Raw genomic sequence first — 17861 nt, forward strand, 5'->3', positions numbered from 1 at the left:
CTCTGACACTCCTCCCTTCATAATTGGAATAGATATAAATTCAATTACCTTTAATATTCTTCAGATACCTGTATTTGAAGACCCACGTTCACAGTTCCCTCCAAATAACTGAGAATTCCTTTTTTATACCTATCCAACGCAATTGCGTTGATCCCCACCTTTTAACTTTCCAATATATATGCAACTATCAGCCTTGCAACTCTTGAACCCAAGACCTTTCAATGCAGTATCTAAACAGATATTCCAATTCCTGGCTGGCTGCTTCAGCCCATAAATGGCCTTGTTCAATTTGTATACTGTGTTAGGCTTTTTTACTTTCATACCCTGGTGCTTGAACCATGTAATTTTCTTCCTCTAATTCTGCATTGAGAAATGCAGTGGTTATGTCAAAATGCCAGATTTTATGGCTATGTGCTGCTGCCAACACTAGAGTCAATCTGATGCTCTCACTCTTTACAGTTGGTACGAATACCTCATCATACTATACATTTTTCATCTGTGAAAACCCTCGTGCAACTAACCTTGCTTTATATTGTACATCCATTATTGGGTAGTACCTTTTTTTTGTTTACTAAATATTTTTATTGTTTTTCCACCAGTACAAATCATATTTACATTTTCAACAGCATTTTGACATCGGCATACAATATTATCTTATATTTTTCTATCGTCCATTCATATACATCACCAATATCTATTATCCTTATTTATACTTATTGTTAATCTCTATCTTTATCTATTTTACATATCTACATATCTATATATCATTCTCTTAAAGTTTCTTCTATGTAATCTTCACTTTTCATTCCTTATCTCTATTTTCTAACCATTTGTACCATCTATGCCAAATTGAGTAATAATCAGATTCTTCTTTGTCTTTCATTTTTAGTGTAAGCATATCCATTTCTGCACAGTCTGTTATTTTTTGTAAAACTAATTCTTCTGTTGGAACATTAGGCCCTTTTCACATTTGTGCATAAGCTATTCTGGCTGCTGTTAGAATATGTAAAGTTATGTATTTTAGCTTTTTGGGGTATTGATCTTGAATTATTCCCAATAGATAGAGTTCTGGTTTGAGTTCAATTTGGTATCCTGTGATTCCTTGTATCCAATCTTTGATTTTGGTCCAATAGATCTTGGCCTTGGGGCAAAGCCACCATATGTGGTACAAGGTACCGTCAACTTCTTGGCATTTCCAACATTTTGGGCTGGTATTTGGATATATTTTGGCTAAACTTGCCAAGGCTAATTGCCATTGATAGAACATTTTGTATACATTTTCTTTATATGTTGAGGCTGTTGTTAACTTATAATTTGTATTCCATAATTTTTCCCATTCTTCTAAATCTATATTGTGTCTGAAATTCTACGTCCATGCTGTCATAATATTCTTTACCATTTCCTCTTCTAGTTTAAAGTCTAACACAGGGATCCCCAACCTTTTTGACGCCGCGGCCCGGTACCGGCATCAGCTGGGCGCCGCGGCCCGGTACCGGCATCAACTGGGCGCGCCATCTTTTTGACAAAAAGTGCTTCCGGTGACCTCACCGGAAGCACTTTTTCATCAAAAAGATGGCGGTATATGCTTTCTGGTGAGCTTTTCGGATAGAAATGGCTTTCTACCCGGAAAAGCTCACCAGGCGTAGGCCGCTCATCTTTTTGATGAAAAAGTGCTTCTGGTGAGTTTTCTACCCGGAAAAGCTCACCGGAAGCACTTTTTACCAAAAAGATGGCGGCGCCCAGCAACCAGCGGCCCGGTAAGAGTTGTTCCACGGACCGGTATCGGTCCGCGGACCGGCGGTTGGGGACCCCTGGTCTAACAGGTATCTATATGTTTTGGATATGAATTTTTGTTCCAATCCAATTAAAATTTTATCTAATTGATTTTGCCCCTTATCAAATCCAAATTCTTCTGAGTCTGTGTTAGGAATGTAAGTCACTTAACAGTTGGATTGGAAATATATAAACCAGGATAGACATTTTAATACTGTCTCTTTAAGGGAATGCTAAAATTGTAATTGGGTGTGGTTCCTCAAACAGCCATAAGATGGAGCCAGAAACCTGGTTTCCCAGAGTGTTACTAGTTGCTAGTTGGTTGATGTTCGCTGTTTTTGGTTGCTGCATTTCCCTATTGACTGTTGCTGATCATAGTTCTTGGATTTGATGTAAGTCTGTTGCTGAACTGTTTATGATACTGGACTTTGTTTTTGGATTATCCCTGGATTGAAAAACTGACTGCCTTAACCATGTATGACTTGGACTGTTTGTTGGACTTTGCTTAATGGTTTAGTGGAAGTAAAAACCTACATTTTACCATACAGTGTATCTGTGTGTATCTCACTATGTCTCCCTGTGTGCACTCATTCTCCTAACGGGGAATTATCTCAACACTCTGTTTTATATCTGTTTTGAATTTGAAGATATGGCCACCAATCGATTGTAATTCCCTGTTCTTTAAGTTCTTGATTTGATTTTAGTTTCCCTTGGGTGTCTAATAATTCATTATAGTTTATCATTTTCCCTTAGTCCAATCTATTCGGGTGTATCATGGCCTCCATGGTTGACAACCAAGTGGTTGAAAGTACCAGTGGTACTTTCATATAATGCTTGTTCTTAATTTTCCTCCATGTTTGTGTGAGTGAGTCTCTTATTAAGTGTCAGTTAAAGTAGGCATGTGCCTTGCCTTTTTTCTCCCACAAGTATGCATGCCAACCTTCCTGAAGCTCATGACCTATTGTTAGTATTCTTTTATCTTTTAATTTAACCCAATTCTTAACCCAATTTAATATCACTGCCTGATAATAAAGCTCCCATTCTGGTAGCCCAAAACCACCTCTGCTTTTACTATCCTGCATCAGTTTTAATTTAATGCATGGTTTCTTGCCCAGCCAGACAAATTTGGTTGTTATTTTATTTAATTGAATAAAAAATGGTTTTTCTAATTTTATCGGTATCATCTGAAAGAGATACATCAATTCTGGTAGGGTATTCATTTTCAACACTGCAACGCTGCCTAGTATTAATTGTAGTTTTCCCCATAGTTCCAAATCTTTCCTAATTTGTTCAATTAATTTAGTATAATTGTCCTCTTTAACTGACGAACACCTAGTCAATAGCCATATTCCCAAATATCTTTTTTTCATTTTGTAGTCCCATTTTATTTTGTACTTCTGTTTTCTGTTTTGCAGTGCAATTTTTGGCTATCATTTTAGTTTTGTTTTTATTTATTTTCAATCCTGCAACCTGTCCAAATTTTTCTATTTCTTGAAGTAGTACTTGTCTGTTCTCTATTGGGTCTTCCACTATGAATCATCTGCAAATGCTTGGACCTTGTATTCTTCGTTTCTGATTTTGATCCCTTTTATTCTTGAATTTCATCTGAATTTAGCTAGCAACACTTCTAAGGATAAAATAAACAGCAGAGGTGATAGTGGGCACCCTTGTCTCACTCCTTTGCCTATCTTGAACTTGTCTGTATGATCTCCATTCAGTAACATGCTAGCTGTTTGATTAGAGTATATGGCTTGTAGTGTTTTTTCTATATTAGTGTCGAAATTCATTCTTTTTATTTGCTGTAGCATGAACTTCCAATTAAGAATATCGAAAGCCTTTTGTGCATCCAAGAATATTAACGCTACTTGCTTTTGGGGATGTGCTTTGTATTATTCGATTGTAGTTAACACTATTCTTATGTTGTTTCTAATTTGTCTATTTGGCAGGTAACCGTTCTGGTCCGAATATATAATCTCACTTAGAATTGGTTTCATTCTTTCTGCTACTATTGTCATTAATATTTTATAATCTGTGTTTAACAGCGAAATTGATCTATAATTTGAAATCATTTGTTGATTGGTACCTTCCTTCAGAATTAGGGTGACATATGCCTCAGACGAATACTTCGGTAGTCTAGCTTCTAATAGCGCCTCGTTATATACCTCTAATAGTATTGGTTCAAATAATTTGTACATGTTTTTGTATAGTTCACTGGGAAAACTGTCTGGTCCTGGCGTTTTACTATTTTTCTGCTTTTGTATTGCTTTTTTCAACTCTGCTGGGGTTATTTCTCTATTTAATGTTTCCTTTTGTTCCTCTGAAATTGAACCCAAACCATTCTCCTATAGGTAATTTATTATTTTCCTCCATAACTTCTTGTTTATACAGCTCCTCAAAATAGCTTTGTGCAATCTGTTTTTTTCTTTAACCTGACAACATATATTCCCTTCTTTCTTTCAATTGCTGAATTAATCTTTTTTCTTTTTCCATCTTTAACTTATGGGCTTAGCCATCTACCTGGCTTATTTGAGGACGCAAAAAAGTTTTGTCTTATAAATTTTAAATTTCGTGCTTTTTCCTCTATAAATGTCAAATTTAGTTTGTGTCTAGCCATCATTACTTCTTTCTTTGTTGTCATTTTTTTAGAAGATAAAGGAATTAAAAAATCAACTTCAGAGAGACCCTTTGAAGTTGATTTTTTAATTTCTTTATCTTCTTCTGCAGTTCATTTTGTTGTTTCCGTTCTGTCTTATTTTTCCTAATTGTGTAGGCTATTGATATTCCTCTCATATAGGCTTTGTAGTGTCCCACAGATTCTGCAAATTTGTATGTTCTTTTAAGTTTATCTTAAAAAATGTTTCCAATTCATTTTTTATTCTCTGATTATATTCTTTTTCTTTCAAAATTTGTGAGTTTAATGTCCATCTCATCCTTCTTTTCCTCTGCCCTTTCCAAATGATTTTTAATGGATTATGGTCTGCCCATATATTGCACATTATTTCATATATCTATATCTATATCTCTATATCTATCTATCTATCTATCTATCTATCTATCTATCTATCTATCTATCTATCTATACATATACATATACATATACAAATACATATACATATACATATACATATACATATATATATATATCTTTTCCAATTGTCCCATTCACCCATACCATGTCAATTCTTGACCAAGACTTGTGTGGACTCGAGTAAAATGTGTAATCTTTATCATTTGGATTTCTTTTTCACCACATATCTTCCAAGTTAGTTTCTTTTATTAGGTCAAAAATGGTTTTGATAAGCATTTCTTTTTTCCCCCTACTTTGTTCCTTACTAGTGTAATCCTTTTCAGTATCTACGATGGCATTGAAATCCCCAACTGAGCATATATTTTCCTGCCTCATCTCAACTATTTTCTCATATAGTTTTTTTATAAAACTCTCTTTGGTTATCATTTGGGGCATATATCCCCACCAGTAATATTTGTTTTTGGAATATGTTCAATTGTACCATCAAAATTCTTCCCTGTTCTTCCGCATAAATTTGTTTTGCACTTATCCCTTCCCTAATGTACATAATTACCCCTCTTTTTTTTTTTGGTCTGCCAATGCTATGTATAGTTCGCCTAATTTGGAATATTCCAGACATTTACTGTGTTTTTTTAATGTGTACTTCTTGTAAACATATGATATCAATGTTTTGTTTCACTAATTTCACCAATGTTTGCTTTCTCTTAGATGGGGAGTTCAGCCCATTAATATTTATTGAAATTAATTTGATTTCTTCTTCCATCATGTTAGTTATAAATCTGCCTTAGTCTTCTATTAACTCTTGCCTTTCTCTGTGGTCTTGTCCTTAGTCCTTCTCTTCATGGTTGTTCTCTCTCTTCCTTATCTCTTTCTTCCAGTTCCTCTTCTTGTGTCTTCTGTCGTTGATCTTGCTGATCATCTTGGTTTTTGCTCTCCAGTTCTTCTTTACTGCTCACTTCTTCCTCTATTCCTGCCAGTTGTTCATATAATTCCTGCACATTATTGATGGTGTCAATTCATATTCTCCTCTCCTGCCAGGTAACCAGCATTCCTTCTGGCACCAACCATCTGAACCAGATATTTTGCTTGTTTAACACTGATGCTAGGAATTTGTATTCTTTTCTTAGTTCTCTCACTCACCTTGGGATCTGTTTTAGAGTCATAATTTCTTTATCCTTGTATATCATCGGCTCATCTTTTGTCATTTTATATATAATGTCTCGCATTTTTTCTTGCAAACCTTATGTGGACCTCCCATGACAGTTTATTTTGCCTTGCATAAATTGTATGGATCCTATAAACCTCATTAAATTTCTTTACAATCTCTTGTTGATCCCTCTCCAATGCTTCTGCTATCAGTTGCGACATTATGGCTCCCAAGTCCTCATCTTTCACTTCTTGCACATTCTGAAATCGCAAATAAAATGCTGCACGCTCCATCTCTAAATGGATTATTGAGTCTTCCAGATCTTTATTCATTGCTATCACTTTCCTGTCCATTGCTTCCACTTTCTTGTCTGTTTGCTCCACCTTTGCTTCTATGCTTTTTATTTTTTATTCATTCTTTTCCATCATTTGCTGGATCATTTCTATTTTTCCATCTAATTTTTGAATGTTATCTTTCATCTCTCCCATTTCTGTCTTCAAATCAATGTGATTTTTCAACATTGTCTCCTGTACCTTGAGCATCGATTGCTGGATGGATAACATTGCGGCTTGCATTACTTGCATGTTGGCAGGATTGCTTGTCTTGTCTGTAGTCAACACCCCCTCAATTTTTTTCTATCCTGCTGGGGTTGCAATGAATACTAATGAGCCTGAAATTGTTTTCTTTCCGTTCAAAGTTGTTGTTGTAGTACTCGTCATGTTCTATATCTTATTGTATATTTCTTCTCACTTTACCATCTACAATTTACTTCTATCCTCTTTGTCTCTTCTGTTCAATACTTCTATATGATCATACACCAAATCTTTATCTAGAGTTATTAATAGTAGTTACCAATTTAACATATATTATATTGTATATTACTAATATTTTACCATATATTACTAGCTTACCATATATTTTGTACTAAGAGAGAAAGAATTAACCTACTAATACAAAAACTACAGAAAGAAGAAGCAGGAGGAAAAAATATTAAATCAAGAAAAAAAAGAAAGGAAAAGAGAAAGAAGAATATATAAAGAAAAAAAATAATATCTTATCTTAATGTTTTTAGTTCTTATTCTTACTTTACTATCTAGTGATACTGTTTTTATATAAATAACTTATTTGTTATAAACAGACAGTTTATAAGATTCCTAAATGCCTATCAATTTTATCTAATTCACTAATAACTTATTATTGTAACAAAAGGTTTGTAAAATTCTTAAATATCCACCGGTTTTTGCTTAATTCATTAATTACACTAATTCATCAAGCTAATCAAATTAACAATTCATTAGTCATCTAAAAATCTCAGCTATGTAATTCATTCACTTTCAGGGCTAATTCCCAATATTAATTAAACCTTTAATTTCATCTTATACTGTTTACTTTCAGTTCTCTACCCAATCTAAACAATATATTCCACACTTAAATAGTAAGGAAATAATTAAACTAAATAATCAATTCATTAACTTCTAACAGTAGCAGTTATTAATCATTTTCTTTCTCCCTTTTTTGCACAGTTTTTATCAGTCTCAGTTCATGTCTTTTGCTTTATCACGATCTATTACATCAGCTGTCTTTTGAAATTAAGATGGTCGCCGCCTTTCTTAGTCCAGGTCTCTTACTGTATCTCTTTCCTCTAATCTCTCCCATGCTTATAACATAACCACAAGTCCAATCACAAAGATTCAGTCCTCTGATCCAATACTCAAATTCCGTTCAAACACTGTTAGGTAACCAAATCATACTGGCTCTAATTTTTATCTTCAAGCCTTGTGCTCTCACCGCCAGATCACCGCTCCACTATTGGATTTCCGCCCCCTCTTCAAGACTCATGATTCTGATCACCAGTTTCTAAGACCTCTTGTCAGACTGTGCTCCTTCTAAATCCCAAGAAAGAAATACTCAGACTCCATGGTGTAGAGCAGAATTTATCTTTTACTGGAAAATGAATGGTAGCAAACAGAATCAATTCCGAAACTAAAATATTGGCGGGTAAAATGCATATACAAAGGGATAGAATTGCTCCCCCCCCCTCCAGAGATCAAATGATTCTTCCAATTAAAACTTCTGAATAGGATCATGTGGTCATCTCTAGGTGATGATGAGGCTACTGTCAGTGACCTTGACATATTTTGATAAAAGTTCGCAGTTGCGCATATAAGAGGACAGAGGTTAGTGAGAAATGGAAAGTTACAACAAAGAATCCCCCCTCCCTTTCCTTACCCAGCAAAGGAATGCAAAACACCTCCTGCCTTCTTCCCTTCGAAGATTCCCCCCTCCCACCGTTTCATGACAGCCGAAAGAGAAGTAAAAAGCATAGCAACAAATGAGCCATAATTAGGAGCGGAGATATCTTGATAGGTAGGGATGGATATCTCTTGAGGCTGACACCTCTCCTCTTTGACAGTCATTCTCCGTCTTCCCCCGATCACATTCAATAGTTGGTTCAATGTCACTGCTGCTGTCACTATTATATCTTCCTTATTCAATGTGATTGCATGGCCATAGATGTAAATTATAGGCCACCCAATCAAGCAGAACTAACAAACATATGCAGGAAACACACAACAATAGTAATGGGAGACTTCAATTATCCTGATATCAATTGGAAAACTAATTCTGCACCAAGCGAGAAATCAAATAAGTTCCTAGCCAACCTAGCTGACAACTTTGTTGTCCAAAAGACAGAGGGTGAAACTAGAGGGACAGCCATACTGGACTTAATTCTTACAAACAGAGAAGAAATGATAGAGAGAGTTGAAACTGCAGGAACCTTGGGTGAGAGTGACCATGTCATACTAGAATTCAACATAACACAAACACAAGCAATAGAACATAGTGACACCAGAGTCTTGGATTTTAAAAGAGCTGATTTTAGTAAACTCTGAGAGAACTTGGGAAAGATTCCATGGATGAAAATCCTAAAGGGAAAACAACTCAAGAATCTTGGGAAACTCTGAAAAGTATGATCATAGAAGCCCAGACCAGCACAATACCACTGAGAAAGAAAAACAAAAAATCCAAGATCAAACCAGCATGGCTGCACAAAGATCTCTCTGGCAAATTGAAAGAAAAAAGAACAAGTACAAAAAATGGAAAGAAGGACATACAACTAAGGCAGAATATCAGCAGATAGCCAGAATCTGCAAACACAAAGTCAGGATAGCAAAGGCTCAGAACGAACAAAGACTTGCAACAAAAGTCAAAGATAATAAAAAAAGTTTCTTCCAACATATAAATAACAAGAAAAAAATCAAGGAAACAGTCCTGGCAAGGAAGTAACGGGCAACAGAGAGAAAGCAGGATTGCTTAACTCATTCTTTGCATCAGTCTTCACGCAAAAAGAAACTATACCCTCAACCCACCAAAAACATAACTGTAAAAGACAGACCAGAAATAAAAGTTAAAATAAGCAAAAAAAAATATAGTAAGAGAACACCTATCTGATCTTGATGAACACAAATCACCAGGGCCTGATGGATTACATCCCAGAGTTTTAAAGGAGCTGGCAGAGGTCATCTCAGAACCACTGCACCATATCTTTCAAAAATCCTGGAGCACCGGACAACTACCAGAGGACTGGAAAAGAGGTGATGTGATTCCCATCTTCAAAAAAGGAAAAAAAACAGACCCAGGAAACTATAGATCAATCAGCCTAACATCAATACCCAGGAAGATACTGGAAAAGATAATAAAAAACAGATCTGCCAACATCTAGAAACAAGTAAAGTAATAACTAGCAGTCAGCATGGGTTTGTTAAGAACACCTCATGCCAAACCAATCTTATTTCATTCTTCAACATAGTGTCTAAATTAGTAGACCAGCAAAATACTGTGGACATAATATATTTAGATTTCAGCAAGGCATTCAACAAAGTAGACCACAATTTACTTCATAGTAAGCTAGAAAAAAGTGGAATAGATAGCATCACCACTAGATGGACTTGCAACTCGCTGGCAAACCATATGCAACGAGTAGTCCTTAATGGGTCTAAGTCTACATGGAGGGAAGTAAGCAGTGGGGTGCCACAAGATTCTGTCTTAGGCCCAGTACTCTTCAATATCTTCATTAATGACTTAAATGAGGGAATAGAAGGGGAACTTACCAAATTTGTAGATGATACTAAGCTGGCAGGAATAGCTAACACCTTAGAAGATAGGCTTAAGATCCAGATGGATCTTGACAGACAAGAACACTGGGCCGTATCTACCAAAATGAAATTCAATGAAGAGAAAAGTAAAGTCCTACACTTAGGCAAGAAAAACCGAAAGTACACATATAGACTGGGTGAAACCAGGCTCAGTAACTGTGAGAGGGATCTTGGGAGTCTTAGTGGACAACCAGCTAAATATGAGCCAGCAGTGTGCAGCAGCAGCCAAAAAAGCTACTGCAATCCTAAACTGTATGACCAGAGGGATACAATCAAGATCAAGAGAAGTACTAATACCACTCTATAAAGCCTTAGATGAAGGAATAAAAGGGGAACTTACCAAATTTGCAGATGATACTAAGCTGGCAGGAATAGCTAACACCCAAGAAGATAGGTTCAAGATCCAGATGGATCTTGATAGACTAGAACCCTGGGCCATATCTAACAAAATGAAATTCAATGTAGAGAAAAGTAAAGTCCTACACTTGGGCAAGAAAAACCAAAAGTACAACACAGACTGGGTGAAACCAAGCTCAATAGCAGTAACAGTGAGAGGGATCTTGGAGTCTTAGTGGACAATCAGCTTAGTGGACAATATGAGCCAGCAGCCCAAAAAGCTAATGCAATCCTAAATTGCATTAACAGAGGGATACAATCAAGATCAAGTGAGGTACTAATACTACTCTATGAAGCCTTAGTAAGACTACACCTAGATTACTGCATCCAATTTTTGTCACCACATTATAAAAAAGATGTTGATACTCTAGAAAAAGTACAGAGAAGAGCAACCAGGATGATTAGGGGACTGGAGACTAAAACATATGAAGAACGGTTACTGGAACTGGGCTTGGCTAGTCTAGTAAAGAGAAGGATCAGGGGAGACATGATAACAGTCTTGCAATATTTGAGGGGCTGCCACAGAGAAGAAGGGGTCAACCTATTTTCTAAAGCACCTGTAGGTCAGACAAGGAATAATCGATGGAAACTGAACAAGGAGAGATTTAATCTGGAAATAAGGAGAAATTTTCTGAGTGAGAACAATCAACCAATGGAACACCTTGCCCTCAGAAGTTGTGGGAGCGCCATCATTTGAGACTTTCAAGAAGAGATTGGACTGCCATCTGTCATAAATGGTGTAGGGTCTCCCACTTGGACGGGAGGTTGGACTAGATGACCTACAAGGTCCCTTCCAACTCTGATTATCTGTTATTGCCACGGCTTTGGTCTGCCAATAATATGGCCGATCACTCACATGCTGGAGCTTGTGAGGTTTCCTTACGGTGTAGCCAGCAGTTGCTTTCCGCCTGATTACACCTCGGGCTTCCTCACATTTTCGCTGATCTCTCTAAGATTTGTATGCCCCTTGGGGGGCCTCCAGATATGCAGATTGGGGCTGAGAGAATGGGGCTCACTCTTCTCTCCCCACACCACCACGGCACCGCAACCGGAAGTCCTGGGTAGTACCTTTTTCTTTTTTTTTTTTTTTAAACAAGTTTTATTAATTTCAAAAAACAAACAAATCATCATCAACCATTACACATTTGAACCTTTTTCCATTATAGATTTAACAAGTCAGATAAAACCTTATCTTATACAATACATTTCTATATTATTTCATCTATTTCTTTCTGACTTGATTATCGTCACTCTCTTTCTATGTTTCTACAAGGTTTCACCAATACTCTCAAAAACATAAACAGACACAAACATACATATAAAAAAATCTTTTAGTAAAGCAACTTGGCCCCAGGTATCTCTCTTTATATGGGCTTTAATTATATTCATGCTCATCTTACAGATCATTACTTATTTTATTTACCATTCTGTATCTTCTATATAAACTTCTCCACACATTTCACTCTTCATAATTCTATCTTATTCAATCCATCTTAATTTAAATCATTATATTTATATCTTTTGCCCATCCTTTATTATCCCTCTATCTCATTCCTTATAATGAAAAAAAAAAAGGAATTTCTCCTGAAATCACTAATCAGAATATGATGCCTTTCTATCCTCTCCCTAAATTAATTAGATTAACATTTAAAATAACACCTAATACCCAACTTGATTCTGCTTGGTACATTCTATCTACTAATTTTTACTTTTAGTAACAATAAAAACAGAGTAAAAAATCAAAAATGTTTAAATACATAATATCCTCCTAAATACGTAGTTAAATAATACATCTAAATAATAAATCTTATAGCATTCTCATTGCCTTTCCCTTCAATATTTTATTACATTTTAAAAATCAATCATTATTAAACATTTCAACATTTTAATTTCTATTAACTCTTAAGCCATTCTAATTTTCTATTTCTAATACAAATGTTACAATACCATCTTATGTACCTTGCAGAATCTTTTTTAAAAAAATTTATGCTTTACCCATTATCCCTAAAAAAGATTCCTCTTTTCCCATCTAATTTTAAAACTTTGTGGCTTTTCTCCGCCTTTCCCCTTTCTTTCTTCCCCCACCAAATCTTCCTACCCCACCTTCTTCTAACCTCTGTCTTGCCGGGCATCCCTTCTCTGTTGTATTCCCTTTTTCTCTTGTTTGCTATCATTGTATTTATTTTGCATCATATTTTTTCTCTTTCTTAAATGTTTTTTTAGATCTTAAATCCTTCATTTTCCTCGCTTTCTTCCTTCCTTCTTTCTTAGATGAATTTTGGGATTCATTGAAGATGGCGTCTTCATCTTCTTCTTGTTGTTCTTCAGCTTCCATCTGTATTGTCTGTTCATAGTTAACCAACGCCATTTCTAAAAAAGAAAAGCCTTTTCCATACCATCTTTACAGGCTGCTTTTGTTTGCTCATATTCATCCCTCAGTTCCTCAAAAGAAAAAGCCATTATAGATCTTTTCTTTTCTTTTTTCCCTCTTTCTTCTCACACCAACCAAAATATTCCAAAAAAAATAAATAAATAAGACAATCCAAAGTCCACAATCCTCAATCAATCCAAGCCAAGCCAAAATTCCCCCTTTCTCTTCCAGGGGTAGTATCAGACAAAGGAAAAAAAAATTCAAATCTGTGTTTTGAAGCCTTATTAAGATTTTATTTCTGTTTTCAAATCCTTAAGGCATCTCCTCCAACAAAATCCAACGAGATAAATATATTTTTTGTCCTCTCCCTTCCGACTTATCCCAAAAAGCTAGTTTTACCTGAAAAAACAGGTTTCTCAATATCCATTTATTAATTCCGTCGGGGGAGTAAACTTTCCTTTCAGCACCTCAGAATTGCCGCTTATTTTCTCTTGTGGAAAGAATCATCCAAAAAGCCATCATTTTCAGGAATTAAATTAAATATATCTTAGAGTCCTGGGTCGACCAAGAAGACTTTCACTTTTAAAACTTTCTCCTCTTCCTCCAGCGCATACTTGCCCAGCTGCCGGCTTCTTTGTGGCGGCCATTACGGACCGCCGCTGCACTGTCTTGGTAAAAGGAGGTTCTGCCGGCTAGGGAGGGGTCTGCAGCACCCCAAACCCTTTCCCGGATCCCCCTACCTTCAGCTGCCCCTGCAGGGCAGCCTTGCTCCGCACCCTTTCGGATCGGAGCCCCAAAAACGGCTAGCGCGGCAGGGATCGCGCAGCTTTGCGAATCCCTACCGCTCGCAAAGCTGACAAACCGGAAATCCGGTAGTACCTTTTTCTTGTATACCCACTTGCAGCTTTGCTACCCTGTGGCAAAGTCATAGATGTGAACACTTCATGTTCTCCCACGGATTTCATTTCCCTGTCCATGGCTTCTTTCCACTTTACTTGTTCAATTTTAGGTAATGCCAATACTTCTTTGTAATTCCTTGGCTCATACCATACATTATACACTTTAACTTCACTAGCAGAATACCTGTCAGTTGGTATCCCCTTGTTCCATTGCTCTGAACTGCATGGCACAGACTGCTCTTATGTGTCAACCCTCTCTTGCTTCATATCTTGTTAAATTTCTCCTCCCTGAACATTGACACCATCACTGAGTTACCATCACTAAGTGGATCATTGTCACTAAGTGAATCATTCCAAAAATTTGCATCAATTGTGTTCCAATTTTGCTCTGCAATCCTTGCATACCTTGAAAATACTATTATTTTGCTCCCATTGCTAAAGTGATAATTTTTTGAGCCCGGCTCATAGTCCACAAACCTGAGCTTTCTAGCCTTTGGTTGCCCCTTTCTTCTAATTGCTTTTGGAATATGCACCCATGCATTGCTTCCAAACACCCTTAAATGTGCTAGAGATGGTTTTCTGCTGGTCCCAATGCTGTAAAATCTCCTGAAATAAGATTGGTCTCATATCTTCTGACCTTCCAAAGCTCTCTTAAGACTTGGTTATCCCAGTAGGTCTGAGACACCCAGGGGACAAGAAAACTTGTGAATTGACTCTGTTGTCATTAACAACATCTGTTTACTTTTTCTTGCTGTTTTATAGTCTTTTTATGGTTTAATTTTTTTATAATTAATCATGTTAATAGTTTTAGATATTTATTGATTGTTTAGCTTTGTTGTATGGCACTGAGAGTCACTTGTTTACTAAGATCAGTAGCTACATAATTGAATGAATGAATGAATAAATAAATAAATAGATAAAACTTTATTTCTAATTTATAGTAAATTTCTTCTATAATGGCATAGACCTCTCCTGACATAAGCTAAAGTGACAGGCTGATCTCCTTTCTTCTCCTGTTTTCAAAGCAAGATGAACTTGTTATCTCCAAATATTGTGGACATATTCTGCAGGCTGACCAGAATAGAACCTGATGAAACTAGGGGGGAGTTCCAAACTTAGCTAAATTTAAAGTAGACCTATTGAAATCAATTTCCATCTTATTGTTGCATCTGACAATGGCAGATACTGAATGGAGCTTCACTTCTGGGTGGAAAACAACAGGATAGAATAATCAAGGATGAAGCATGACATCTTAGTTGTACTTCTGATTTCATAAAAGACTTTTTAAAATCCTTTTGAAAGTAGCCTGATAACTAATGTTGTGATTGCAGTTTGACATTGTTATCTTGCTTTTAGAATTATTGTAAGAGGATCTAATAAAGCATATCTGATATGGGGAGTACTGAAGACTATCTGTATAATTCCACCCCCTCTAATTACTCTGTAGGTGGTCTTTGAGGCCTTGCATAATCTGGAGGCTCGTGGTTACGTAGTTGGATGGATCATCGCTATCAGTTTACTGGTGGGAATTCTCATCTTCCTGTTATTGGCTGTACTGCTATGGAAGGTAAGTTGTCTGTCAGACACAACATAGACAAAAGGAATAGCCATAGTCTTGGCTTAAAGTGCTTTTTGGTCTTTTAGACTCTTTAGCATCCATTAATTGCAAAAAATAAATCTTATATCCCAGGATCATTAAATTTCAGATCAAAAGGTTGTGTTTTCATTTTCTTTGCTGCGAAAATGGAGGATTGTTAAAATTATGATGTCAGAACCTTGAAAGAGCAACATGTTATGGCAATTTCAACATAAACTGATTTTTCATGGCTGGCATGTTAGAAAGTATTTGTTCATGTAACGTCTAAGCCCATGACAGAGGCAACACTTTACTGTTATATCAGTGAATTTGTATGATTGGGAAAAGTAATTGATAACTGATCAGAGGGGGAAAGAGGATATTCCTACCAGACTGAACAGAAACCAATTCAAATGGTGTTTCCCTTCAATGAAGTGAACCAGAGTGTGCTGCATGAGCCAACAGATTAGAAAACACCAAGCAGAGCTTGACTTTCTGATGGTCTGGGACCAAGTCAAGGGCAATGTTGTTTTACTACTGCCCTTGAGAAATAGTTATTGACCCATATTTATTTTGAGGCAAGATGAATGTGTAGATCAGCCCCAAGTTACATAAAACAATTTTTGTTACCAGCATGCTAGCCTCTTATCTTTCCTGACTAATGCAGAGTTCTATGCGCTATAATGGATAGGACTAGACAAAGCTTTGAAGGAAGGCTTGATTTCAACAATGTTTTGAATGAAGCACCCCTTTGAAGCTTTTTGATATGTTTTTGCTTTCTGTTTTTGTTATTGTAGTTATTATTTTTCTGCCATCTCTATCTCTCTCTTTATTTCTGTCTCTATCTGTCTGCCTGTGTGTGAGAGAGAAAGAAATACCATATTTGCCGGCGTATAAGATGACTTTTTTGCCCTGAAAAACATGCCTCCAATTGGGGGGGTCGTCTTATATGCCGGGTCGTTCTTATACGCCGGCAAATAGTAATTGGGAAGCACTGCGGCTGCCCAGCGGCTGAGGCACTTTTGCGCACCGTGGAAACGAATCCCGTGAAGCCGAAAGGAGCAGCCAGCCTTCTCCCAGCTCCCAAGGAAACGAGGCTCACACCGCCTGAGCTCCGCTGAGGTATCCAGTCCCGCGTTGCCTCGGGAAGGAAAGGCAAAACCAGGAGCCGCTGCTGCCATTGCAAAGCGCGCGCATGCTCTTCCTTTTGCCTTTCCTTCCCGAGGCAACGCGGGACCGGAGCCTGCAGGAGCCGTGCCAGCGGTAACAACTCCTGACAGCCCCAGCCGGATACCTCAGCGGAGCCCGGGCGGTGCGAGCCTCGTTTCCTTGGGAGCTGGGAGAAGGCTGGCTGCTCTTTCGGCTTCACAGGATTCGCTTTCCACAGTGCACAAAAGTGCCTCAAAAAAAAAAAAGTGCAAAAGTGGAAGGCGTGCGGAAGAGGGGCGAGTATATAACAAACTATATTTTGAGTGGAAATGTTGGGGGGTCGTCTTATACGCCGGGTCGTCTTATACGCCGGCATATACGGTAAATGAAAGAAAAAATGTTTAGAAGGAAGGAAGGAAAGAAAGAAACTCAAAGTGGTGAATATACTTAATGCTCCCATACCTTTTAGTTGTCTCCTCTGCAGTTTCATTTACCTGCCTAAAACTAATTTCCATTATAATACTTCCCATTTTTTATAAATAAGTAATGCAAAACACAAAAAAGGAATAGGGAATAAAATAAAGAGCATAAGATATGTGAAAATGAAAAGAAATGTAGGCAAATTTAATTTACAGCATATAAATGTAATAAATAAATAAATGCAACACCATTTATATGCCTCCTCATATCTGAAACCACCCTTTCTTCCACCATATTGACCCCCAATCACAAATAATATTTTTTCAGAGTTTTGCAGCATTAATTCAGCGCCAGAAAAATAAACACAGATGGCTGATGCTTCATTTATCATCTTTATAAACATAATAAGTAGATTTTACAAACCAGTTATAGATTTATCCAACATGGAGAAAACTCAGACAGAAACATGTTGCAAGTAACTTCTACACAGAAACAACATCAGTTTCACTTTAGTTCAGCAGGCAAGCATTATACAAAGCAGAGGAGAGAAGCAGTTTCATTTTCAATAGACAGACTCAGAGCTCAACATAGCTTCAGAGTACTTCTAGTTTCAGTTTCCAGCCTAGGCTACTTCTAGTTTCAGTTTCTAAACTCTCCGCATTGGCTGATATAGTTGCTATGCCTATTCATTTGCTGACCTTGTTACCATGCTCTATTTCAGTTCATAAATATACTCTGACACTCCTCCCTTCATAACTGGAACAGACATAAATTCAATTACCTTTCATATTCTTCAGATATCTGTATTTGAAGACCCACATTCACAGTTCCCTCCAAATACCTCAGAATTCCTTTTTATACCTATCCAACACAATTGTGTTGATCCCCACCTTTTAACTTTCCAGTGTATATGCAACTTATCAGCCTTGCAACTCTTGAACCCAA

At 36.9% G+C, this 17861-nt stretch overlaps 1 protein-coding gene across 4 annotated transcripts in view; it reads left to right on the forward strand.

Annotated features, from left to right (window-relative positions):
• ITGA9 (integrin subunit alpha 9) overlaps window positions 1-17861 on the forward strand; it is a 588311-nt gene that overhangs the window by 436877 nt on the left and 133573 nt on the right. For all 4 annotated transcript variants that reach the window (XM_087946920.1, XM_087946922.1, XM_087946923.1 and 1 more), the window contains one exon: window positions 15219-15338. In XM_087946920.1, the coding sequence (XP_087803046.1) occupies window positions 15219-15338 (120 nt within the window). The remainder of the gene's footprint in view (window positions 1-15218; window positions 15339-17861) is intronic.

Source organism: Notechis scutatus, chromosome Z (assembly GCF_049901735.1).
Source record: "Notechis scutatus isolate UNSWTSFEM ecotype Mainland chromosome Z, rNotScu1.2, whole genome shotgun sequence".
Taxonomy (NCBI): Eukaryota; Metazoa; Chordata; class Lepidosauria; order Squamata; family Elapidae; genus Notechis; species Notechis scutatus.